This window comes from Alexandromys fortis, unplaced genomic scaffold, assembly GCF_014885135.2.
Source record: "Alexandromys fortis isolate MF-2015 unplaced genomic scaffold, M_Fortis_MF-2015_v1.1 scaffold_0, whole genome shotgun sequence".
Classification (NCBI taxonomy): Eukaryota; Metazoa; Chordata; class Mammalia; order Rodentia; family Cricetidae; genus Alexandromys; species Alexandromys fortis.
In genome coordinates this window covers 23,402,288-23,427,499 of record NW_026067949.1, presented here as the reverse complement: position 1 = coordinate 23,427,499, position 25,212 = coordinate 23,402,288, and the positions used below count along the sequence as shown (strand labels likewise).

Sequence of the window (25,212 nt, the reverse complement as noted above, 5' to 3'; positions counted from 1 at the left end):
AGAGCAGTCAGTCATGTCCAGAACCTTTCCCTGCTTCTCTATGCTGTTGTTCAGATATACCCATGCTCTGGAGGTATTCAAGTTGCTTTATTATTCCTTGGAGGCTACATAACTGCCTTAGTTATTGCCCTATTGCTGTGAAAAGACTCTATGACCACCGAGGCTCATAAAACAAAGCATTTAATTGGGGCTAGATTACAATTTCAGCAGTTTAGTCCATTATTCTGGCAGAGAGTATGGTGGTGTGCAGATAGACCTGGTTCTTGAAGTATCTGAAGTAGCTGAAGGTTCTATCCAGATCCACGGGCAGCAGAAAGAGAGAGTGCCACTGGACCTGACTTGGGCTTTGAAACCTCAAATGCCACCCGCAGGGACACACTTCCTTGTGACAAGGCCCCACCTCCTAAGCTTGTCAAAGTAGCGCCACTCCCTGATGCCTAAGCATTCAAGTATGTGAGCCTGTGGGGCCATTCTTATTCAAACCACCACAATAAGGCACAGAAACAGTTATCAAACTTAATTTTAAAAGAAAGCTAATGATACTGTCGGTGTTGGGGTATCAGGCACCAAAATTCACAAGAAAAGTAAGTGTTGTATTTCCATGGTGTCTTGTTCTAAGTTCCCCACTCCAGCCCCAGAAAGTCACGAGGCAGCTGGTGAGGGGTGAAGGGACCAGCACCTCTGATGAGGTCTGCCTTCAGTCCCTCCCTCCAGCTCCAGGGAGTTGTGACCACAGGGGACCTTTCTAAAGCAAACCTTCCAGGTTTATGCTGTCATCCGTCTAGAAAGTTCCTGTCCGTTCTTGAAGGTTGGACGTGCCTTCTGAGCAGGTCTCAGTACGGGCAGAACAAAGTGAAGTCATCTTCCTGTTTCATAGATGCTGCTGTTTGTTTTTTCTCAATGTTATTTCCCTTTCGGAATTGGCTTGAAAGCCGGCTGGTCGGTTGCTCAAGAAAGCGTGTAATGTTCCTTTCCAGCACTCTAAGTTTTTCTGTCCTCATCAGTGTTCCCACGCTCAAGCATTGACTGTGTTCATCAGACGTGACCGTGGAAGTCTATAGTGTCATTAAAAATAGATTCATCTATAAAAGACACAGAGTTTCCCAAAGCGTGGATGTAGTAGCTTAAAGATGAACAGAAAGTATTGTTGGGTTTGGGGTCACATCTGCATAGTTCCTAACTCTCACCCAGATGTACCTGTCCTGCTTTGTATTTCCCAAGTAGCCGCGCATCACATCTGTCGGGTGTGATGTTTTCCTCCTTGGCCTCCGATGGCTTCCTGCCTGGCCTGCAAGCTAATTCAACATTCCCTCCTTTGAGAAACTGCGGAACTTCTGTGTGTGTCTCAAATACCCTTTTCCCCCTTCAGACACTGTGAGTTTGGGTAATAAGTTCTCTCTTACTGTCTGACTCAGGTTGAGCTTTAAAAAAAACCACGTCATATTCTTTGTAATAGCTATAAATAAAAGTTTTGTATGCTCACTGTGTCTAACGTAATGTTTATTTAGAATGTATTTATGTAGAATGTATATACATTGTTGAATGGCTGACCAGTGTCTCCAGTCTCCTCAGTTCCCATGCGTTGTTGAGCATAGCTAGGCCTTGGGCAGTTAGGGTGAAAAGGGCACAGGAAACCCTCAGGTGGGTTGAGGCTCAGGAGCTGAACCAGTTTTCTCACAAGTCCTGGGACTTGGCCTGTGAAGTTGCTCTCCCAGATCTAGGAACCAAGATCTGTGGTACCAAGGCTGCTGGCTCCCTGGTTCTGTAGCCAGAGGGGCCTTCTCACCTCAGCCTCTTTGTTCACAAAGAACTTCTTATCGCCCAGAGCCACAGAGAGTTTGCTTTTGTGGATAATACCAGGAAACCAGCTTTATTTTGCCTCTCCTCCCTAAGAGGAAGAGGGTGAAAAATCTGAGTTGATTTCATTTCCTTTATACTTTGAGGTGTAGTTCAGAAGGCAACATTCCTTGGGGGAGAAATATTGCTGTTAACCCCTCAGTGGGAATAAAGTCCTGTGGCAGAAAAGAAAAAAAAATAATAAAGAAAATATGAAAATCTCCTTCAAGCGTGCAGCACACTTCAGGCCTTCTTGAGCTGTTTGTTAATCCATTTCTGAGAGAGCAGTCTGTTACTGAATCAAAAGGAGCCTACTGTTTTTGTAGAGGACTAGAGGTCTCCAAAAACAGAAGGAGTACGGCCAGGCTGTCATGGTACACACCTTTAATCCCAGCACTTGGGAGTCAGAGGCCAGCCTGGTCTTACAAAGCAAGTTTCTGGGCAGCCAGAGCTACACAGAGAAATGCTGTCTCTAAAAACTGAAGAGAAAGAGAAAAGAACGAGAGAGAGAGAGAGAGAGAGAGAGAGAGAGAGAGAGAGAGAGAGAGAGAGGGAGAGAGAGAGAGAGAGAGAGAGAGAGAGAGAGAGAGAGAGAGAGAGAGAGAGAGAGAGAGAGAGAGAAGAAATGTAGGCAGCTACTACTCACTATGGTCTCCAGCCCAGGTCTTCACCGGTAGATCTCTGAGTCAGAGGAGGGCCTGCATGGCCATACCTGTGCTGGGGCCCTTGTCTCTGGTGGAGGAGGCCATCTTTATGAGATTAAAGAGGCTCCTGCTTACTTAGTTTTGATAGGCTTTTATATAGACGATACTTGTGTTTTAGCGGAGGCTGTTTTACTTGCAAAAAAGTTCAAGACTTAAACAGGATAACTAGATAAATCAATGTGCTGGCCTGAAAAACCCAGGCTTTTCAGATTTGGACTTGGTCTGTTGCAGGGACCCGAGCAGTGTCTGCTCTCTGTCTCTTGGCTCTGCCTTCTACTGATTAGATTGACGCTTAGGGGGGTTGCCCCTGGTCTACCTGTGAGTCCTTGAAGAAGCTGTGGGCTTAAACCTAGTTGAAAAAACGTGGGGGCGGGGGGAACCTTTTCTCTTCTTCTTCTTGTTCTTTGGGACAAAGTCTCACTGTTGAGCCCAGGCTGGCTTAGCTGGTGGTGGTCCTCCTGCTTTATCCCCCTGAATGCTGGGACTACAGGTGTGCTCACACTGGGTTGCTGCCTCTCTTCTAATCCCTGGGTAGAGTCTCATGATTAACACTGTGTGGATCACATGCTTATCCTTAACCAGTCACCGGAACTGTGCAGACTTGTTGCTCTGACTGGTGCGCAGGCGCCAGTGCATGCTCGCATCCACCTTCACACAAATAAGAAATACGAGCTTGCAGCTTTTGTGCTGAACCCCTAACTCTTAAGAGCCAGGAGGGTGAAGTTTCCTTCTTAGTCAGTTCTGTTACTGTTACAGCCTCAGCTTAGAAGCTCCTCTGACACAGAGCTGTGGGGAAAATCAGTTGAGTGGATGAGTGACTAGGTGTCAGGGAAGCTTAGTCCGCCAAGATGGTAACTCTCAGCAGGCTCCCATCAGAATTCTCTCAGTCAACCAGGCGATGCTATTGGACCCATTTTCCAGAGAAGGAAACTGGAGTGATTAGTCCTAGACTCAGCTAGTAAGAAGCCTGGGTAGATGGTTAGCATTTGCATCACTAACTTGGGATCTGTGTCCTTGACCTCAACGCTAGCCTCTCACTTCGGGGACCTCCTTTCTGTAACCTTACGCTTTCCAGGGCATTGCTAACCTTAAGCTATTTTATGAAAAGGTCTAGCTGATGTGCTGACTCCAGGAAGTATTCCCCTACCTCCAGGGATTAGCATGAGCACTTCCTTTTAAGGCCAGCCCTTCTCTTTTGCCTGTGGGTGGGTTGGGGTCAGCAAGCCTTTGAAGAACTGGGAGAGGAAGCATGTTCTCAGACATCTTCTGAGTTCTGGGTACTGAGGTTTCAGCAAGGAATCCTAGTGAAGGTTGAGTCAGAAGAACAGCTTAGGGCTCCAGGTAGCCACAAAGCTAAAGCAAATTGATCTTGCCAAGGACTGTAAAAACAGTTAGTTGATTCTTCCTTACTGAAGGTCAGTTTGCTGTCTTCTGTCTCAGACATCCAGCCTGAGTTTGGGACGACACACAGTACCTTTGTACTGACTGCATAGTTAAAGCAGCAATATTAAAATATGGCTAATTATTTCTTCCTGGTTGGCCAATAGAGCCAGGACCCATGTCATCTCCATGAAAGCCTCATGTCCTGTTTTTCTCCCCTGTTTGCCCATCTTGCTGCAAGGCGTACTCTCCTCTCCTTGAACCCTTTGAAAGTTCCTTTAATCTTTCTTCTTGTTGTTGCTTGGCTTCTTGTCTGGGAAAGCATCCCTAACCTTAGCACCTCACCAAGGGTGAGGTCATTTTCCAGTTCTCCAGTAACAAATGATACCATTCTTAATATCTAAGAGATGCCCAGTTATATTCCCCCAGTGATGTATAAACACCACTAAAGGCGAGGTGTCTGACGTCATTTGTACTAGACGGGCCTATCCTGAACCTTGCCATGATACGTAAGCACTCAACCACTGAGGACAGCCCCATCTGAGCTACCAAATATTAAAGTCCCCGGAAATTATGATGGCGTTCTTTCTATGAAACATGTATGGTTATAAGTGAAGCAGACAAGAACATTGTCAGGAGACGACCCCTCATGGAAACTTCTGCTATGCCTCTCGGGAAACTAGCTGGCGTCCACTTTCTCATGTTACTGTAAATGCTCCAGGGTAGAAAAGGAATTTTCCACGCTGTAGTTGTCTCGGGGAAAACTCTATGTAGGTCCAGAGTGTGACCTGCTTATCTCAAGTGCTGCCATTTGAATGGGACTCAGAAATGTATGTTTTCAATAAAATCGTAGTAATAGCCTGTTATTTAAGAAATGTAAATATTAATTGACAGAATATTGTTTAAAAGGGAAACAAGCGCTTTAATTTTTAAAACTAGATACAGGGACTGAATATTGGAACGCTGGGCATTCAGCGATCTTCATAAATAGCTTTTAAGGAGACGACCCAAAGTCTAACCACTGGGAATGATAGCCCTTCAATGTCTCATGGGCCCCGTGGGCCTCTGTTACTAATAAGGATGCTGTCTGCAGTGAATGGGTACTTCCTGGAAGCCCGAACTTCTAGAAGCTCTGAGCAGTTCTTTCTAAAATGGGTAGCCCGGTGCATTTTGGTGATACAGAGATGCCTTTGAGCTCTCCACCATGGGAAATTCTTGTTCTTTTCCTCTGTGGGGATCCTTGTTAGTCCAGGAGAAGGGGAGGGAACAGCCAGAGTACAGTTTCAAGAAGGAAGAAGCTGTGCTTGGTTCCTGTGCTGCTGCTGCGGAGACCACTGGTCTCTCTGGAGGGCCAAGAATCAGATAAGCAGGGAGCCATTGCTCACAGGCAGAAGCCTGAACCTTAGGGATCCTTGCGGATGAATTCCATTCACTTCTAGCCCCAGAAGCCCCTCTTTCTTTCTTCCTAGCAGGAGGCATAGAAATAAGTCTCTGATGGTACAGAGAGTGTTTGAGATAAATTTGACTGTCGGGTCATCTGCTAAGTGTCTTTTGCCAAGGGCTCGTGATGACACAAACAGCTGAGCCTGCCTGCTAATTCAGGGGAATACACTCAGACTCCTTGGGGGCTCCAGCACGTTGTCTGTAGCCCAGGGATGCATCTGTAGTTGTTGTTGTGTGCGTGGTGTGTGTGTGCACTTGTGTACCACTTTGTGTTCTTGAGAAATGAAGCTATTTATTTGATTTTTTTTTCAAATATTGACAGTAAGCACTGATCAGAGATGTTCACAAAGACATTAGCAGATTCTGATGGAGGTTTGGTTTTCCAGGCATTCAGAATATAATCTCAGAACGTGACTGAGGGGGAATTATCTTGAACACATGGGGCATCACTGAACAGTGACCTTTTGGGCTAAGAATGCTGCAGCTCAGAGGGAATGTCTCGCAGTTTTATTGTTAATGATGTTGGCAAAGGAACTACAGATTGAAAGCTAAGACATGGTGTTGCTGTTTGGAAAGGGGTCGATTTTCAAAGCTGTGAAGATTAAAGACTGTCGGCCAGAAGAAAATGCTCATGCCTGAATGTGTAAAGTGTGTAAAGACATTTTTTTTTTTTTGCACTAAGTAAAATATAGACCCTACGACTTCTTAACATCACTGTAAATTAGCTTTTGGGTTTCTACAATAAAACCTTTCTTTGCTCGTGTTTAACATATGAATAAATTATGACATGAAATGGGTCATTTCTATAAGACGGTCTCATGTGAGAGAAGTGTTTGTTCTTACAATCCTGTTTAGAAGTGGCCACTCTCACTGTGTACTAAGTTGCTTGGTCATGACCTGTGCCTTACAACCAATTTCCTCTTTGTTCCCACAGCTGACTCAGGTGTTGACACCTTGGCAGTGTTTATGGCCAGCAGTGGAACCACAGACGTTGCAAATCGGAACAGCCCAGCCACACCACCAAATACCCTTAACCTCCGGTCCTCCCACAATGAACTGTTAAATGCTGAAATCAAACACTCAGATGCCAAGAACAGCACCCCCCCAAAATGCAGGAAGAAATATGCACTGACTAACATCCAGGCGGCTATGGGGCTCTCCGATCCAGCCGTACAGCCTCTGCTGGGAAACGGCTCCGCCAACATCAAGCTGGTGAAAAATGGGGAGAACCAGCTCCGCAAGGCTGCAGAACAGGGGCAGCAGGACCCCAACAAAAACATCAGCCCCACAGCGGTCATCAACATAACTTCTGAGAAACTGGAGGTGAAAGATCTCCACCCTCCGGAGTCCTCAGGCTGTGAGATTTTGCCCTCCCAGCCCAGGAGAACTAAGAGCTTCCTCAATTACTATGCAGACCTGGAAACCTCGACCAGAGAGCTAGGGCAGAATCTGGGCCCCTGCCAAGGGGTTGGGGAGGAGAAAGCCCAGCCAGGCCCAGGCCAGGCCCCTGTAGTCATTGGGAATGGTGACTCGCTGCTGCAGAAACCGAACAGACCCCAGTCTAGCCCAGAGGATGGCCAAGTAGCTACAGTGTCATCCAGCCCAGAGACCAAGAAGGACCACCCTAAAACAGGGGCCAAAACTGACTGTGCGCTCCACCGGATCCAGAACCTGGCGCCAAGTGACGAGGAATCCAGCTGGACAACGCTGTCCCAAGACAGTGCCTCGCCCAGCTCCCCAGATGACACAGGTACTCCGGGGACTGGGACAGCCCCACCTGGTACTTTTCCACTGGTGTGTTTTTAACCAGCAGTAGAGTACATCTCTCTCGGCTGAAAGGTGTCAGCTCCCGCTAGAGGGACATGTGGGTGAAGTCTGGCAGCGTGTGGAAACTATCCTTAGATTTCTCAGGCACATTGTGGGTTCATTTTGGGCCATCCGTAAGTTGTTCTGGTTTACATTTCCATAAAAAAGTAACCACTGGTTTAAAATATGGCAAATTGTCATCTCTGGTGATTCAGCTGCTGCTGCTGGGTGAACTGTTTTTGGGTACTGTCTAGAAACATCAGGTTTTGTTAAATAAAATAATAAAAGAAAAGTAGTTGCCAAGGGCAGGCTGCAATTTAATTAAAAGAACCCACTATTTCAAAACTCTCAGAACTTTGCTATACTCAGGCTTACAAAACCTTAAAAATGTCTAGAACGTTTAAAAGTCAGGTCTTGAAAGACATTTTTGCCTGCTCAAGTAATATTTGGAAGTGAGAAAAAATGATATTCTCAAATGTTTTTGGACATTCATGATTTTAAGTAGCATTGGTGATTTTGGTCTGTCAGTACTTCTGTCCGCGTCTGTAGCTTTTGTCAGGTGTGGTGGATCGTGGCAGCAATGAAGAGTCTTAAGAGTCAGTCACTCTTCCATTTCATGTTCTCAGAGTTCCCACTCAACCAATCAGAAAGCTGTAAGCTCTAGAGCACTCTGTGCTGAATGAATTCAGTGTAAATAACATCCACACATGTGGCCCAGCATCTGCAGTAGCAGCTCTGAGTCAGGTAGACCAGATGGCACACCAGGGAGCCAGATGACATTTTCCCAAAAGTAAGGCAGAGAGAGCACAAGGAGTGAAGATTTTAAAAAGAAGAAAGGAAAAAAAAAAAAAAAAAAAAGAGGAGAAAGTTAATTGACTTGTTCAAAATAGGAAGGAAAAAGGAGCAAAGAGCCCTGAAACCCTGGTTCTTTCTGTGTTAGGTTTCAGCAGCCTTCTGGGACTGGCTGTGGCTGGAGGAAGCCTGAGTGACTCATTTTGTCTCTTCAGTGTCTTCAGCTGGAGTCATAATTATGTTTAGCAATGTCGTCATGCCCTTAGCCCTCTGTGACTTGGGAGCATTCCTGTCCTATACCTGATGGACAGTTTCACCTGCTAGTGGTTGAGTCTTTTCCAACTGCCCCTTCAGCGTCTGGCCAGACGTAAGACCTTGTGTCTTCTGTGGCTGACTCAGCCTTCCTGCTGCTCTTGCAGGCGTAGTGTGTTCTGGGGCAGTGAGGTTTAAATGATCTTGAGTGAAGAGTGGAGCCTCCGCCCCCACTCTAGCCCCTCTTCCTAGTGATGGCCGCCTTTTAAGGAGGGTATTTCTTCTAGAAAACATTTTAGGCATGTGATGATTTATAATAATTTTTTTAAATGTATAAAAATTTGGGGGATATTATTTTTAGAGATCTTGCCTCTTAGAAGTATAAACCAATATATGTAATCACAGAATGTACATGATACAAAGACCCTCCACAGCCATTGTTCCCCAGCTGTGGACTCAACCAACTGTGGATTGAAAATGTTTGGGGTAAAATTACAGCTGTACCACACACGTTTGGACTTTTTTAGTCATTGTTTCCTAGAATATTATAATAGCTATTTGTGTAGCATACACATTGCATTATTGCATGAAGCCTTTAATTTTGGTGTTCCTGGGGGTCCTGGAACCAATTTCCCTGAAGACACCGAGAGATAGCTGCATTTAAGAGATACATGAGGCGGGGGCAGGGGGTACCATGATGAGGATTTAAAAATCCCCACAGCAGTACCTACTAACTACTAGCTGTTAAAACTGGGCTGTTGATACAAGGATTCATCATTCTGGTCTTAAAATTTTGTTTTTAAAAATTCCGTGTGAGATGTTAAAAAAAAAGAATTCAGTTTAGACTGTTGATGCTTCACTTTTTAAAGAATGTACTTTATCTGAGTATTGGAGCAGGAGCTTGGCGGTCACTTGCTTATCATACACAAGGCTCTGGGTTGAAGATCCGGCCTGCTTTTCTATTTTAGTCACTTGTTAAAAAAAATTTTGCACATGAGTATTTCTTGTAATACTCTTATTCCCAACATCTAAGTTGAAGAGCTTTAATTCGTTGTAGTTTTTGTGTGTGGATTTGTGTGGGTCCATACATCTGTGTGTTTGCGTTTGAAAGCCAGAGGTCAGAGTCTGGTGTTGTCTTCTGCCACGCTCCACTGTTTAGGAAAACAAATCGCTTGTTTACGTATTGGTTATTGTTTGTGTGTGCACACGGGTGTGTGTACCCATGTTGCATGCCGAGGAGCGTGCATGGGGCTGAGAGGAGAGCCGGCCGGCAGGAGTCAGTCTGGGGATTGAACTCAGTTCCTCAGGCCTGACAGCAAGCATCTTTTCATTTTTATTTGAAACAGGATCTCTTGCTAAACCCGGCCGGTCCCCTCGTTGGCTAGACTGGCTGTTCAGTGAGCTCCGGGAATCTGCCTGCTCCTCGCCCCACTGTAGCCGTCGTACCCAGCGTTGTGCATGGGTTATGGGGATCTGAACGTAGGTCTTTGTACTCGCACTACAAATGCTTTCCCCACCAAGAGTCTCCCCAGGCCCCACTTCAGTCTCTCTTATTTCATATGCTGTGCTCTCATGGGGAAGCTCAGTAACGTAGTTTAAAGGTTTCCTCATCTGTGAATAATTAACATAATTCTGCCTCGTTGTGTATTGACTGTGAGTGTCAGTCAAGGAGGGAAAACAGAAAGGCTGGAGAGTTGGTTGAGCAGTGACGAGCAGTGATGGTTCCTCTGGAGGACCCAGGTTCAGTCCCCAGCACCTAGAAACTCACAACTGTCTGTAACACCAGTTGACCCACTGCCCTTTCCTGGCCGGCCTCCATGGGCACTGCATGCACGTGTGCACAGATACAGGTGCAGTCAAAACACCTGTTACATAAAAAATTAAGGTAAATAAGTATTTTTTTTTTTTAAAGAACTACAAACCAAAGTTGAGCTTTCCTTCAAAATGGTCACTTTGGACGCTGCCGCCCACTTTGCTTGACAGGCTTCAGTATCTCTGGTCTACCCTAATTTTCAGAACCCTCTTATAAACTGGCTCAGAGCTGGTTTGTGGACTCCTCCTGAAACGGGCGCTCTCTCTCTTTTCACTGAGAGCTTTCAGGAGTGAGCCTGATTCCCTGAAATAAAGAGAGCGATTCTTGGGTGTCTGTGTCAGTCCAGCCGAGCAGCGTTGCTAGTGTTAAAGCCGTCACAGTGCCTCTGAATGAAGACTCAGGCATGTCTCTTGAAAAGGCAAAATTAGTATTTATGGTTTTTCCAGTTTGTTTACCGAAGATGATCATGATCAGCGTGAATACTACCTGCTGAAAGAAAGCAAAAAGTGATAGTGAATATTCCTAAGACATTGGCATGCAGCACTGGGTTCTGTGTAAAAAGTGTGTGCATGCCAGTTTGTTTTGTATTAAGTAAGCAGGCACCACGTTGGGTGTCTTTTATGACTAAGTCATGAGATAATTGTCAATGGATTTCGAGCTGTGCTTTGGTGAGTCCAGGAAAAATAGAGCAGACTCTCGTGTACCTTAGGGCATCCTTTCTGAATTAGAGTGTACCATTTATACAATAAAATGCATTACCTAGTCCCGGGACTGACCACTCCGTATTTCCCTTTCTTTCTGAATCGTCCTCTCCAGCTTTGCAGTGACATTTTTGCCCGATCAGTCATGTGTGCAGTATGCTGCCCCCATCTCCTGTGTCATTTGTTCTTTGAGAAAACAAGAGGCTGTTTACAAAAAGGAAACCTATCTGTGACAGGGCTTTCAAGGGGCTTTGGGAAAGTTACTGTGCCTTGACCTTGGTTCCGAAACAAAGGGTTGCACTGTTTTCACCTTTGAAAGTGAGGACTTTGGATCTAGTTAGAATTCTGTCATAGCTCTGGCGCCCTAGGTGGCCCCAGGTAGACAGGATGACTCAGATAAATACATGCTGCTCAGACCCTGTGTCGTCTCTCTGTAAACTGCTTGGTGCCCTATGATAGGGTTCCTCATTTGGACTCTTACGTTACACGAACTTGTAATGTAAGATTTATTTGAACCTCGCAGAGTTGGGAGCTATAGTGTATGGCTGTCCATTTCTGTCCCCCTCCAACTTTTCTCCCCAATCCCCCATCAAACTGCACGAGCCAAGCAGCTGTCTCTACTGCTGAACTATACCCACAGCCTGAGATGCAGCTTACATAATAGCTGGTTAATTTAAACTCACTGCTAAGGTGCGCAAAGGCAGGATCCCACACTGAGCTAGTGGAGCCCAGAGAGTGTGGCTGTGGTTGCGGTGCCCCATTAGCTTGTAGAGAGCCTGGGCTCCAGAGGCAGCTGCAGAGCCCTGTCCAGGTGTGCCACGTACAAGGCTGATGTGTAGGGCGACCACAGCTTTCGCATAGACTTTCTGTTAAAGCTGAAAAGGGGACATCCAGAAAGAGGTCTTGGCCTAGTGCGCAGCACAGATGGGGCTTCCTAAGTAAAAAGGTTATTATTGATGATCTTTATTGGTACAGTGATGTGATATAAAAGTTAAATTTATTTTTAAAGTGTCTGTTAAATTGTTATTTCTGTGTATATGTTTCTGTGGGGAGACGTGTGCATGGGGAAGGCAGGGAGGATGCCCACGGAGGCCAGAGCAGGAGATTGGGTACCCTGGAGTTGTGAGCTGCCTGACAGGGATGCTGGAAACTGAACTCTTTCTTGTCATTGGCAAGAGCAACAAACACTCTTAACCACTGGGCTTTAGCCTGCAAAAGTTTACTTTTTAACTATGAACTGCCTATATACTGAGCTGATTTTAGTGAATATTTTGTGAGCCTGATGGACAAGGACCACACCCTGGTCTGTACATCGTCAGTACCTGAAATACAGGCTCGCTGGGTAAATAAGTCATGATTAGTTTAATAAAAATGAAGGTCTTCTACATATCCCCAAATAACCCTCATGTGTTGAATGGGACATTTGATGTTATATTTAATCAATATCTGATTCTGGTATAGTCTCTGTATTTTATAATTTAATTGATCATCCTGCCTCATACTCAATGATACTGAATGACTGCGGTTATCAGGAAAGCTTCTCAAATTAGGGAACTGCTGGCATTTCAAGCCAGGTCTTTGGATATTGGCTAGGGCCCTCCCTCTTCATTATTAAGGCAACCGTCAGGCTAGGGGTCCTCTGCTCCTGCTGATAATGTTCTCAGCGGCCATGCACACATGCAGTACCATAGTAGAAGCAGGCTAAGGCTGATCTTTGCTGCTACAGCTGCATACAAGTGTGTGACATTGTAGCAGCGTCCTTAGATTACGATGCCTCTCTTAATCATAGGCAACTAAGCCCCAGCCCCAGGCTTTCTGGTGGGATCGTAAAGTGTGACATTAACCATAAGCATAACACACTTGCAGTTTCCAAAGCCATCTTCAGATGGTTTCTTGGGGTTCCCCATCTATGACTCTGGTTAGAGGAGGGTAACCTTTAGCCTTTGGAAGCTAGGAGGTGGGTGGTTCGCTCACATCCCGTGCCCTAAGGCTGACTCAGCTAACCTACACCCAGATTGTTCTTGTTATTATATGGGTGGTGGTTACCAATTATCTCCCTCCTGGGGTTTGTTTGTTTGTTTGGTGCCCTGGGCTTTGTGCATGCATAGCATGAGCCCTGCCTGAACTCCACCCCAGAACCCAAACCATATAATTTAGGTACTGGACATTCCTTTTAGAACCTTTGAATGAAAAATGATGAACCAAGCATCTTGTCCAAACATGACTGGCAAACCGTCGACTAATTTGACTGTTAGGAAATGTTATGTGGGCACAAGTGAGAGAATGAGATCACTCTCGGGGCTGTTTGGTACCTGGAAGGAGAGCGGAATATGCCCGTGTGTAAGCGCCAGTTACGTTCCTTTGGTTTAGCTTATCATCAGTTCCCCGTGAGTATGACTAAAGTATTTTCTCTTAGTGCCCTTGGGGGCATTGTTAGTTGATGTTTTTCTCCCTTGGTGTTATTTGGCAAATTCTTCTTAGAGAACCATACTGACCTGGTACATCATGGATATCTAGTCCTCCAAACTATCAGTTGCTTGTTTGGGAAATTGATTTTGGTCCGTCATTGATTACCAAAATAGTGTATGCCTCTTACTATATAATATCCCTGACATATGAAAGCCAATTTAATCACTAGTAGATATAAAAAGTATTATTAATAGAACCTTTCTCAGAATGTGCTAGAAGAAAACGTGGCCTTTTTTTTTTTTTTTAACGTGGAACTGTTAGGAATTAAAATCCAAGATGGTTCCCAACTTCCAGTCATTGGGAACAGACTGGTTTGCCATATACAGGAAGATAAAGGGCTGGGTACAGTCACATCTTTGTAACAGAAGCTTCTAGACACACTTACCAGTGCTGCTCTAAGGCTCCAGCCTCTGCTCTGCTCTGCTTAGGGGGAACTTTCGACCGTCTTCTACACACCGTGGGCTCAGTATGGAAAGGACGATGGCGCAGGGTGTTCTCACTTCCCTCTGTCCCCAGAACGGACAGCAACCTCTCTGGGGTTCAGAGTGGCTTTCCCCTTTTAGTTGCTTTCCTGTCCCTCTGTCGCCTGTCTGTCTTTTTTCCATGTACTGTGGAACAGGGCCTAAGTCAGAGAATGAGCTCTGTGTGTAATAATTTGGAGAGAAGCATTTTTCACTTGGGTTCCTTGTCTCTTTGATGGGTGTATTGAATTGGCAATAAAGGAAGGAAGGCAGCAAGGAAGGAAGGAAGGAAGGAAAGAAAGAATAAGTAAATAAATATTTCTGTAGTAATTTTAGTAAGGATGGTAAGAAACCATGATTTGCGTATGTGTTTTTAGGTAGTGTGTGCCTACAGGGTTCAGAATAGGCACAGAGCTGAGCTTTATGGCTCTGCATGGACTCGGGCTCAAGTCTTCCCTCCAGGGAGCTCACCTGAGCCTTCCCTAGAATCCTCTCCCATTGTGCCCCCCCCCCCTTGTAGGGCATCTGCCGCTTACTGAGTTCGGGGTCAGACCCGCCTCAGTGCTGTGCTGTCTTACAGACACACACACCCGACACACCTAAGCACTCGAGTGTTTCTTAACTCTAAAATAAAAATGGTCATAGTAGTAGCCCCACCTATCTGATTGTCTGCAGCCCCGAGGCACAACTCTGGGTCTCCAGAGAGCATTTTCACTGAGTTGTCAGAGAACTCACCTGGTGAAGCCTGATATAGCCCATGCTCAGGCCCTGGGAGCCACACGGTGGAAGAAGGGAACCAACCCCTACCAATTGTCCTCCGTCCTCCGACGCCGCATGTGCTCCTTGGAACAGATGCATGTGCACACGTGTGCACAGAGTTACACACACCAGTGCATGTCATTTAAAAGTGTTTAAGTTGAAAGCAATTTCCAGAAAATATTGTTTGTCATGGTAATTATTTATGCTATGAAATGGAAATTTTTATCAGAATCTAGATTACGTTTATTTTATTTTTTAAGTTTATTAGCATATGTTCATTATATACTAGCTAATGTGGTTCATTTGGAACATTTTTTACATGTATGTAATTTGATCATATTCACCCTCAAATACCTTCTCATTCCTTTATGTTTGTTTGTTTGTTTTGACAAAGCTGAGGACTGAACGGAGGGTGTCCCTTGATAGGCAAGTTGACCCGGCTGCTTTGTTACATCCACAGTTCTGTTTTGGTTTTTTATTGTTGTTTTTTTTAAACCTTTTAAACCCTGGAAATGAATTTATATAATTATACTTATTTGGATGAATGATTAGCACAATGAGTAAACTTATTTCATACTAAAAATAAAAATACTAGTCAAGTCATGGCAATTAGTTAGCTTCTGAGATGTTCACACCAGTTGCATAAGGGAGATGCATAAGCCCTTGCTTCTCAGCCTTGAACTACATTACAAAAATCTGCCTGCCTTTGCCTCCTGAGTGCTGGGATTACAGGTTCGCGTCATGCTGCCTAGCTAGCAATTGCATTTTTAATGAGTACTGGGTTGATACTGATATTTTGTTCAACCCACACTTGAGAACAAGACTGCTGTCACAATTTTTGAGCCAAATTTGAAACAAGCCTTAATTAAATACTGGCCAGGATGGCCAGGTCCATTCCCAGGTTCCCAGAAAGTGGCCACTAGTCACATCTTGCAGAGGCCTGTAAAGCAAACCCTAAGTATTTCCTACTAGGGCCAAGGTGGCAAACACGTATCCTGGGGTATTCCCTGCCTGTGTACCCACCTCCCACTTACATGCGATCAAGCACATCTGGTACAGTTGGGTCAAACAAACTTGTTTAGGGGAGTGAAAACATGTGGTTCATTATCTCACAAAAACCAGAGCCCCAGCATTCCAGGGAAGTTGTCTATCCTTGGGCAAGTGGGGCCTACAGGTTACTGTTGAAATAAGAGTGGCGGGGCTGCGTCCCCAACACCCCGGCCGCTTGGCTAGCTCATGCCCAAAATAACAACACACAAACTGTATTCATTTAAGAACTGCTTGGCCCATGAACTCTAACCCTTACAGGCTAATTCTCGCACCTGGACTAGCCCATTTCTAATGATGTGTGTAAGCACCCCAAGGTGCGCTTACTGGGAAGATTCTAGCCTACATCCATCCGGGATTAGAGGAGCTTCATTGCGTGCATCTGCCTGGGAGAGCTGAGCATGGCGTCTCTGCTCTTGCAGAGCTGTCGGGTCTCTCTGGGAGCAGAGCAGAGTCTGACCTCACTTCCTCTTCCGCCCAGAATTCTATTCTGTTTACTCCTCCCATCTATATTCTAAGCTGAGGCCAAGCAGTTGGTTTATTATAATTTAACCAATGAAATCAACAGATTGATATATGACACTCCCACATCACTTCCCCTTTTTCTGTTTAAACAAAAAAAAAAGAAGGCTTTAACTTAACATCCAAAGCTCTAGAAATGACAGAGACATCTCGCTGCCTGGACAGTCACCCAAAGTTCCTCTATACCGTTGGGGCATCCATCTTCGGCCTACAGGCCCATAGTTTCCAGCAGACATTTCCACAAAGCAGGAAATTTCAAAGGCAGTCACTATCTGCTTGTCCTGAAGAATGTCTTGCAGGCTCTCTCATGAATCAGGAACCCCGAAAGATCATCTCACCTTTAGGCAAGTTCAGCAGTCCTCTCTCTGCGGGTCCTCTGTGTCCAGTTTATGTAATAGTCCAGGCAAGAGCAGTTTCTTGCCCAAATGGCTATCAAACTCCATAAGGATCCTCTTCGATGCCCATCTTCCTCTTGAAGTAGATTGGTGCTGCCAGGAGCAGAGTGTCTCATTGTCATGAAAAGTCCTAAGTTATTAAAACATTTAAGATGCCATATTCTATAATCTTTGAAAAATATGAAGAATGCCTATCTAAAATATATCTATGTACATCTAGAAAATCTTAACTAACATAACTACAAACTTAACTATTATTAATGATTATTCATTAACAACCTATATACATTACAAAATTAACCTTAAATCTCTATCAGTAAAGCAAAATCTATACTAATGCAAATTTTCATATCTATATCATATCCCCCTTTAAATGTAAAAGAACATTTATAAACAATATTTGGGAATATGGGCGCAGTTTTTTCTCTCCAAACTGCTTCCTGCTGAATGGGGGCGTCGTTAATTAGGTCGTTCATGGTATAACCTGTGTGCTAGTTTCATCTCAGTTGGCAGTTGAGTGAAGCAATTTTCTGAAGGAGTTCACAGCAATCATTCAGGAGGGCGTGGTCTATCGTACCATATCGGAATAGAAGAAATGAACAGGGTCTCATCCTCTGTGAAAACAAAAAAAGAAACTCCTTTCCAAAGTATCATGTCCTTAGATCCAAATTTCAAAGTCAAGGCATCAAAATCTCTATGATGGATTAGTTCAGCAGCATTTATAAACAAATATCTTTTAGCAGCTGTTGCTCCTTCCTCAGCATTCAAACAATTCAAAGAGAGCATAATAGTATACAGTATCAAGATTCTCTGTGTATTTTCCATCTTTGTATGCTTTATTTTAACCTCTATTTCCTTTATTTTTACTTTTATTGTATTTCTCCGTATCTTTGTCCTGGAATAACTCTGGTAGACCAGGCTCTCCTTGAACTCTCAGAGATCTGCCTGTCTCTGCCTCCCAGGCATTGGGATTAAAGGTGTTTGCTACCACACCTTGAACTCACAGAGATCTGTTTGTCTCTGCCTTCTAGGCACTGGGATTAAAGGCGTGTACCACCACTGCCTAGCCGGCCTGGAACTCACAGAGATCCTCCTGCCTCTGCCTCCCAGTGCTGGGATTAAAGGCATATGCCACCACCACCTGGTAGGCCTCAGAGGTCGTCCTGCCTCTCTGGATATTATGGGCCTGAAGGCCGAGTGTATCTCGGACTCGACACTGGGGCCTAACTAAACAAAAAATGGCGTACAGGGAACCATAAACCCAGAATCCAGGGGTAGAGAAGAGTAACCAGGAAGCTGTGTATGCCTCCACGTGACAGAGTCACCCTGAGGGGTTGCAGCTTCTGCAACAGGCAACCGCGTGCTCTGGTTCACACCACTTAAGAGCTGTACTCGTAAGGGAGATTTAAAAACGACTCAGAAAAGAGTAAACCACGCAGGCAGAGACTACGTGGGCCTGTGGAGTTTAAATCCACGTGGGGAAGCAGATGATAGGGTGCGTGGGGACTTGAAGTCAATCTGAGGTGTCTAAAAAAATATAAAGAACTGCAGTAAGAAAAGCCAGTGCGTGATAATTTATATTAAACTGCTGGCTCCACGCACAAGGCACCGACTACAAGGCCGCTACAAGGCACAGGCCACATGGCCGCCCGCCGCAAGGCACAGGCCACACGGCCGCCCGCCGCAAGGCACTGGCCACACGGCCGCCCGCCGCAAGGCACAGGCCGCGGCTAAGGAAGGGAGGGCTCGTGCCAAGCCGAACTCGAGCGGGGAAAGGAGAGGTCCTAAAGCCAAACGTTCGGGCGCCAGATGAAGGCATAAGTCACAAACAAGGCCACACCAGTTTGGAGTTATGATTAATAGGGTGTTTTTTATTTAAAGGGGAAAACTTACAGATCACCATCCCAGACAACAGGCATCTGCACAACCAGGAAGGGAGTCTAGTCTCCAGCCGAGCAGGAAGTGAAGATAGCGAGCAGAGGAAATAGCTGCTTTTTTAAAAGGAGAGAGACCACGCCCCAATGGGCTGATATCACAGCAGCTATTGGTTGGAGGGGCGGAAGGACCTCCCGCAACAGGTTACCTTTGGCCCTTACCATCTTGGCGAGTGGCGAGACAGGTCTATAAGCTACAGCAGAAAGGGTCCTGCTTGCTTTGTTTCTAGCACGTAGAATAGAGAGTACCTGGTATATGCCTGTATTCAAAATACAGTTTGGGAAAAATACACTCACCTCAAAATATAAAGAGTGTTAGATTTGGCTCAAGCACTAAATAAATAGAGCAGAAAATGATCGTGAAGTTCCAGATAAATAATTACTTACTGGATTCATGTTAAAGAAAGAAAAGAATTGAATAGAAGCGGGGTTTAGGGAAGAAAAATAGTTAAGACGGTTAGTAGATAGGTAGAGATCCAATTGAAGAGTATTAATGCTTTTTTTTCTATTTTAGAGAGATGTTTAAAGATTCATGGGTACTGGAGAGGGGAGGATACGGAGAAGGAGAGAAATAGGGAGCAGCAAGAGCTAGAGAGAGCTAGCGTGAGCAGGAGAGGGTGCCCCAAGCCATTTGAGCTAGGCATGAAGGTCAGCTAGGCAGCCAGCATTCAACTGCAATGCAAATGGGGGAGGGGAACCTTCAAAGAAAGGGTCTTGAAGCCCAGAAAGCCAGGAAAGGTATGTTTAGCTCCACCCAGCACCTGAAAGAGGGGGACAGAGAAGAAGGAAAAGGAAATCTACATCTTCTGCATTCGGACATAGAACTGCCAGCAGACCCAGCGGAACCTCATGGTTGCTTGTCGGGGGCTGCCGGAATGATAATGCTTAGCTGGGAAGTTAGTCTTGGAGATCCCATTATATGCTCAAGGTTGGTTTGTGTAAATTCTATCCACCACTATTGTATTAGGAATTAAGATTGGTATTTATAGCGGTCATTAGAAAGGTCAGAAAGCCACCAATGTCAGTGTCATGAATTAATTTTTATGGAAACCAATTTTTGAAATTCAGTAAAAGAGATTATTTTTTTTTTGTTGTTGTTTTTTAATTTTAATGTTTGGCATACTTGAAGGCAACTCAGGTCTTCTCTCTGCTTCTGCCATCCTGCCCTTTGGAGAGCTGGTTAGACAGAGACGTGTGTTGTCATCTCGCACCCTCCTACCCTGGGACTGGTTCTGGCCAAGGGCCTTGGCTTGGTGTCCCTGTGCTGTGTCACACAGCTACTTGGCAGCCTGTCTTGATAAACAATTTCAGGAGACGGACATGAAGACAGTCCCTCCTCTATCTGAATAGGTAGAACAGAAGACTATCATGGAAGCCCTTCAGGTCACTATGGATGATACTGTACATTAAAGTGACATGGCAGTTCCACAGCAGCTAGAACTCTCTGGAACTGGACCTACAGATGATTGTGCGCTTCCACGTTGGTGCTGGGAACCAAACCCAGGTCCTCTGCAAGAGCAGCCCTTGCTTTTAACCACTGGGCCATCTCCGTGGCCACTGTCCATACATAATTTTGTGATATGTTGGTTATTTGGGATATTGGCTTTGTGAGTTATGGAGATCCTCAGTTGTTGACATATGTCATTATGCCATGTGAAGAAAATAACTCATGTGGTCATCTACCATCTCCGCAGAAAGCCAAGCACACAATCACAGATACAAGTCTTTCCTAAATCCAGGAAGCTTGCATTTTATCACTGACAACAAATAGACCCCCGTTGTCTTCCTTGATGGCAGGTACACCATGTGCAGTGTTCAGAAAATGTGTGCCCAGTCACCACCTCGGAACAGCTGTAGATTTTGGCTATCAGTTTCTCTGTCAACTAGAAGAGGCGCTTTCTGAAAAGGCCAGGAGGCCATTGCACAACTTAGTCACAGGTTCTCTATGTACCTTCATTAAAAAAGACCTGCTCTTGAGGGTTGAGATTCAATGATAATTTAACAAGTGTGTCTGTTTTCTCAATGGCTGTCTCACTGGGAGTGTATGGCACTGGGGAGCCCAGTAACCACTAGTATGGTTTGTGCCATGTCTTGCTGTGTGCTGAGACACCCCAAAATTACCATTTTTGTGCCTCATCATTTAGATGTCAACACATGAAAAAGCTATAAAAAGTTTTAGTATTAAAAAATAGCCTCAGTCTTACTAGGCTCCCTGAACTCCTTTTGGGGGGCTTCAGCTCTGGGTGTGAGAATCAAAGCTCCCAGCAATCTGTTTGCAGAGGAGAGTCTGCAGGGCCCTAATTGTGAGAAAGCTGGTTAATAATAGGTGCACGGGAACCAGATCAGCCATGTTGATGCTACACCTAACTCACCTTTTTGAGTGTTTGTGGAAAAGGTGCCCATTTTGTTGGTTTCTTTGATGTTATGATGTGAAGAATCAAACCCAGAGCAAGCTAGGCCAGAGCTCTGCCTTGGAGCTGCATCCTGGCCCTCGGGTACCATTTGTAAGATGTGACTGGCATTGATGAATAAGCTGCTGGGGCTAGGGAGGCAGGGAGCTGATGAAAGTTGACGGTAATCCCATGGAGGCCGTAAGGACTGTCTGCTAAAACGAATAGAGAGTGTCTTTATCGAATGAAAGGACAAGTGTGCAGGGCCTGGTGCTCGGCTGCAGAATGGATGGAGAGAGGTGAATCAAAGGCGTCTGTTTTTCAAGGGTTTCTTGCTTTCTCTTTCTTCAAATATTGTTTTCATAAACCCATAAATTTATACCTTCCTGGACTGAGTCCCCGAGTCTTTACTTTGCTTCAAGATGGGGAAGACACACCATACAGTTGGGAGTACTGCAGCAAGAAACCGCTCCGTGATTGGTGGAGTCACTTGAGGTGACATATGCCATGGTTTAATTTGTCTTCCTTGGCCCATGTGTGCACACTTGGACCCGCTCCCTATTTCCTGTCTGAAGGCATGCTTGGTCTGGACGCCATCTGAGAGAAGCTTTTCCTCCATGAACTTCTTGCAGCTTTTAAGAGCCTTTTGAAAGTCTGAAAGATCTGAGACAGTAGTGTGTGGGGATGCTGAGCCAGCCCGCGCTCTCTCCCTCCCTCCCTGCACTGCCATACAGAAAAGGGGACGCTTTTCTCGGCCCATGTGATGTAACTAGAAGCAGAGATGCGAAGTGTCGGCTTTAGGCTGAGTATTTTATGAAACATTTTTAGAGTTGGATAACTAGATGTATTTCCTGGGTCATGAGAGGAAAATGTGCTTCTCATTCTGACAACTTTCCAGCCTTATAGAGTGGGCAAGAAAGTGTATTGAGGATCAAATTTACCTATAAATATGTTGCTTAGGTGATCTGGGTCTTTGCAAAGTTATTAAGCATCGTTAAGCCTGAGTTTCCTCATTTAAAAAGTTTATTTTTTTATCTATCATCTATCTGTCTGTCTGTCTGTCTGTCTTTGTGTGTGCTTGTGCATACATGTGTATGTGTTTTGGAGATACACAGCAAGTTCTTTCACCCACTGACCCATCGTCTCCCCAGACCAGTTGCTATTTCCAAGTTCATATTTCTCAGATAGTTACTGTGGTGATCTATGAGCTTACAATATGTGAAAATGAAAGAACCAAAATAAACATAAAGTGTGTGCTTATAGATGGATACGTAGTACAGGCCTAGTCGTGACAGGAACTAGTGGTCTTTGCTCTCCTCCCTTGATTTAGTGATGTTCACTGGGAGCTTCTTTGACTTAGGGTTGACATTTAACCCTACAAAACAATAGACTGGACCTTGCGCTAAAGAAAATGTCATGGCTCCCGGTCTAAGGGCCTGGTGACCACTAATTTAGCAGGCAGGGTTCCAACTTCACAGCAGCTAAACAGATGATGGGTCATCAGCAAACAGTGTGTGGTCACCATTGGCCGTGGGTTCAGCCACGCCAGTAGCTCTGAACCTGAGAGTATGCTATAGCCATGGAAAGAGTTACAAGAATATTTGTTGTCTTGGGTCTTCTCCCACGGCCTCTGTTTGGTCTGGTATTGCAGCAGTATTTGCTAAAGCTCTCCACACCTTTCCATTGTGGGGCCCAGGTTGTGAACCGCTGAGCACCCTGTCAGAAATTCCCTTCCTTCATTCATAACCCGTGCTCAATAATTATATCTGGTGTTGACTGTCTCCTCTATATGGGCTACTTACAAATAAGATGCCGTTTAGCCCTCACCACAGCTTACCTGTAGAAAGAGCTTCCTTCAAAATGAACTTTCAAAGGGATAAATCCAGTAAGGCTTCACTGTCAAGCGGGCAAAAGAGATGAGGACTCAGATAAAGGTTTGCCCTCAACAGAGTCTGTGCCCCATCCCATGTTCCTTCCTTTGTAGTTCTGAGAGTTTGGGGGACCGAACTGTGATAACAGCAGCTAAGGGAAGATCTGTGTGTTTCTGGAATGCTAAACCCAGGATTCCCAAGTCCGTCTTTGGAACCCTTGTGGGACAGCATAGTTGACCATTTTGCATGGTTTTTGTCTCTTCCTCATACTTCCTCTTCCTCCTCTTTGCATCTTTTTTCCTTTCCCAATTTATTTAGATAGTCCACTGAAGATCCTGCTGAGACCCAGACTCCCTTTTCTGGAAGCCTCAATGGTTAGTGCTATTAGATTCCTGATATTTAATCTCCCAGTTCAGCACCTGGAGCAGGCACTCCCCCCACCCCTATCCCCCATCCCTCTCTCTGTTCTGTTGAAGCTGTGCTGACAGACCTGAACTCGGCATAACAAGAGATCACAGTCAGCAGGTTATAGAATAGTCTGTACCATGTACACATGTCTGTCGGTCTCTATGAATTGTTTATTGGAGTGCAGTAGAGAATAAATACTCAAACAAATTAATGAAGTAAATATATAGCTAGTTTGAAAACCTGGTGCCTTTGAGGAAAGGTGGACCTTCTGTTGTCCTCAAGGGAAATTAAAACTCTTGCCTTTTATTGATTTCCACTGAGCTCATCTGAACATTGTTTTTCTAAAAAGCTAAGTGATGATGGAGAGGCCTTAATTTTTGGAAGCATAGATTTTGTTTTAGATGCAGAGATTTGAATTTTGCTTCTGGGAAATGAACTGTGGCTTTGGAGGCGTCCACACTGGAAGGAAACTTCTTGTCCACTCCAGTGTGCTTCAGCAGTGGGGGGAAACACACACCCTCCCCAAGCTGCCCTTGCCTGGCTTTCTGCCAGAGGCCCCTGAAAAGTACCAAGGAGGCAGGGCATTATGGGATGGCTGCCCCTTTTGAGAGTCCAGGTCAAGTAGCAATGATTACCTGCCTGTTAATGCTGCCCTTGAGTAAACAAAGTAGAAGTTGACAGGGTACACTGTCTCTACCCTACCTCACCAAGAAGTCACTGTGTGAACACTGCAAAGTTCAGGGGGTAAAGAAAGACTTGGGTGGCAGAAGAAAATATCTTACTTTTTTTTAATGTTTATTTCGAGGCAGGGTTTCTCTGTATTGCCCTAGCTGTCTTGGAACTTGCTCTGTCGACCAGGCTGGCTTCGAACCCTACCTGCCTTTACCTCCGTAGTGCTGGGATTAAAGCCGTGCACCAGCGGCATCAGTTGTATGCCAGCTCTTCACAAGCCCCTGATATGTCAAAGTGAAAGAATTATTTGTTGGGAAGAATTGATATTTAATTCATTTGAACTTAGCACAGTGTGTATCAAAATGGGGCTTTTAGAACAAGTGTCATGGGCTAAGACCTCTTGGGTCAAATCTGGTTCTACAGCTGTTGGCATTATATGTGTGCCCCTGATTTGGTTTTGGAGTCTTGTGTCAGAGTTAGCTTTAAATTCTAGGAGTAAAGTCAGTCAGTCCTGCTGACCATCGCTCCTTGCCCACTGTATGAACACTCTGTTCACACCTGTTACTCCATTTGGTTCTCAAAACAGTCTTGCATAGAATTACTCATATTCTTCATAGAAAGAAACTGAGGTTTAGAGACACTGGTCTTACCTGATGGACACTGGTGTTTGGAAGTAAAATCTCATTGGAAAGCTGTGGGAGAGGACAGAGTCTTAGCATTTGAAGAGACATTGGGTCTTTATCAAATCTCTCCTCCCTCCGATTCCATTCTATTGTGTTACAAAGCGATGGTCATGTAGTACATGCTTAGGATGAAGCACTGGGTCCTTAGACAGATGGAGACGCTGGGTTCTTAAAGCTCGGTGGTGGACAGAATGCAGCTAGAAGAGCTCTAGAAGCAGGGTAGACGCGATGGTCTCCATCTACATTCCAAAGCTCTCCTACTTTTTCCATTGTGCAGTCTTCAACCAAGAGCATCATGGGAAGTGCCATGGCCTACTTAAAGAGAACTGGGCAAGAAAAGACTGTACAGCCTTTCATTTTGTGGAGAAAATGCTCTGTAATTTTAATACATTTCAAAGGGTTAGTCATTGGATTGAAATGTCAGATTTTTTAACAAGTCTTCTGAAATATTAAATAAACCTTCATAGATCCGTTAGGGCACAAATCAATACCCGCAGAGAACAAGGCTCGTTGAAATAAAGAGCTGGTTCGGTATGATTTGTTGCCAGACCATCACAGAGTCCTGCTGGTGGTTTCGTAACTTTAGATTAAAAATTGCTAAACTAAAGAAACAAATATTCTATAGTTATATTACCCAAATTGTACTGTATGTCTTCCTCAGCTACAGCTCGACGTGGACTTTTGATAGAAAATGAAATGTCTGAAGAAAGTTCGAGTATTCTTTTGACACACACATTTGCTATCATGTTGCTAATACTTCAAACTTCTCTCTCAAGTGAGTGAAGTGGCAAGTGTCAAAGACTTAAAATTTTTAGCTTGTAATTCTCTTAAGAGCAGTGTCTTGGAGATACAGAGTCAATTTTCCCTCCATGCT

The 25,212-nt window shown here is 44.9% G+C and overlaps 1 protein-coding gene across 7 annotated transcripts in view; it reads left to right on the top strand.

Moving 5' to 3' along the window:
• The window catches only part of Apbb2 (amyloid beta precursor protein binding family B member 2), a 316,947-nt gene that overhangs the window by 172,241 nt on the left and 119,494 nt on the right, over nucleotides 1–25,212 (top strand). For all 7 annotated transcript variants that reach the window (XM_050149874.1, XM_050149871.1, XM_050149873.1 and 4 more), the window contains one exon: nucleotides 6,298–7,113. In XM_050149874.1, coding sequence (XP_050005831.1) covers nucleotides 6,298–7,113 — 816 coding nt within the window. The remainder of the gene's footprint in view (nucleotides 1–6,297; nucleotides 7,114–25,212) is intronic.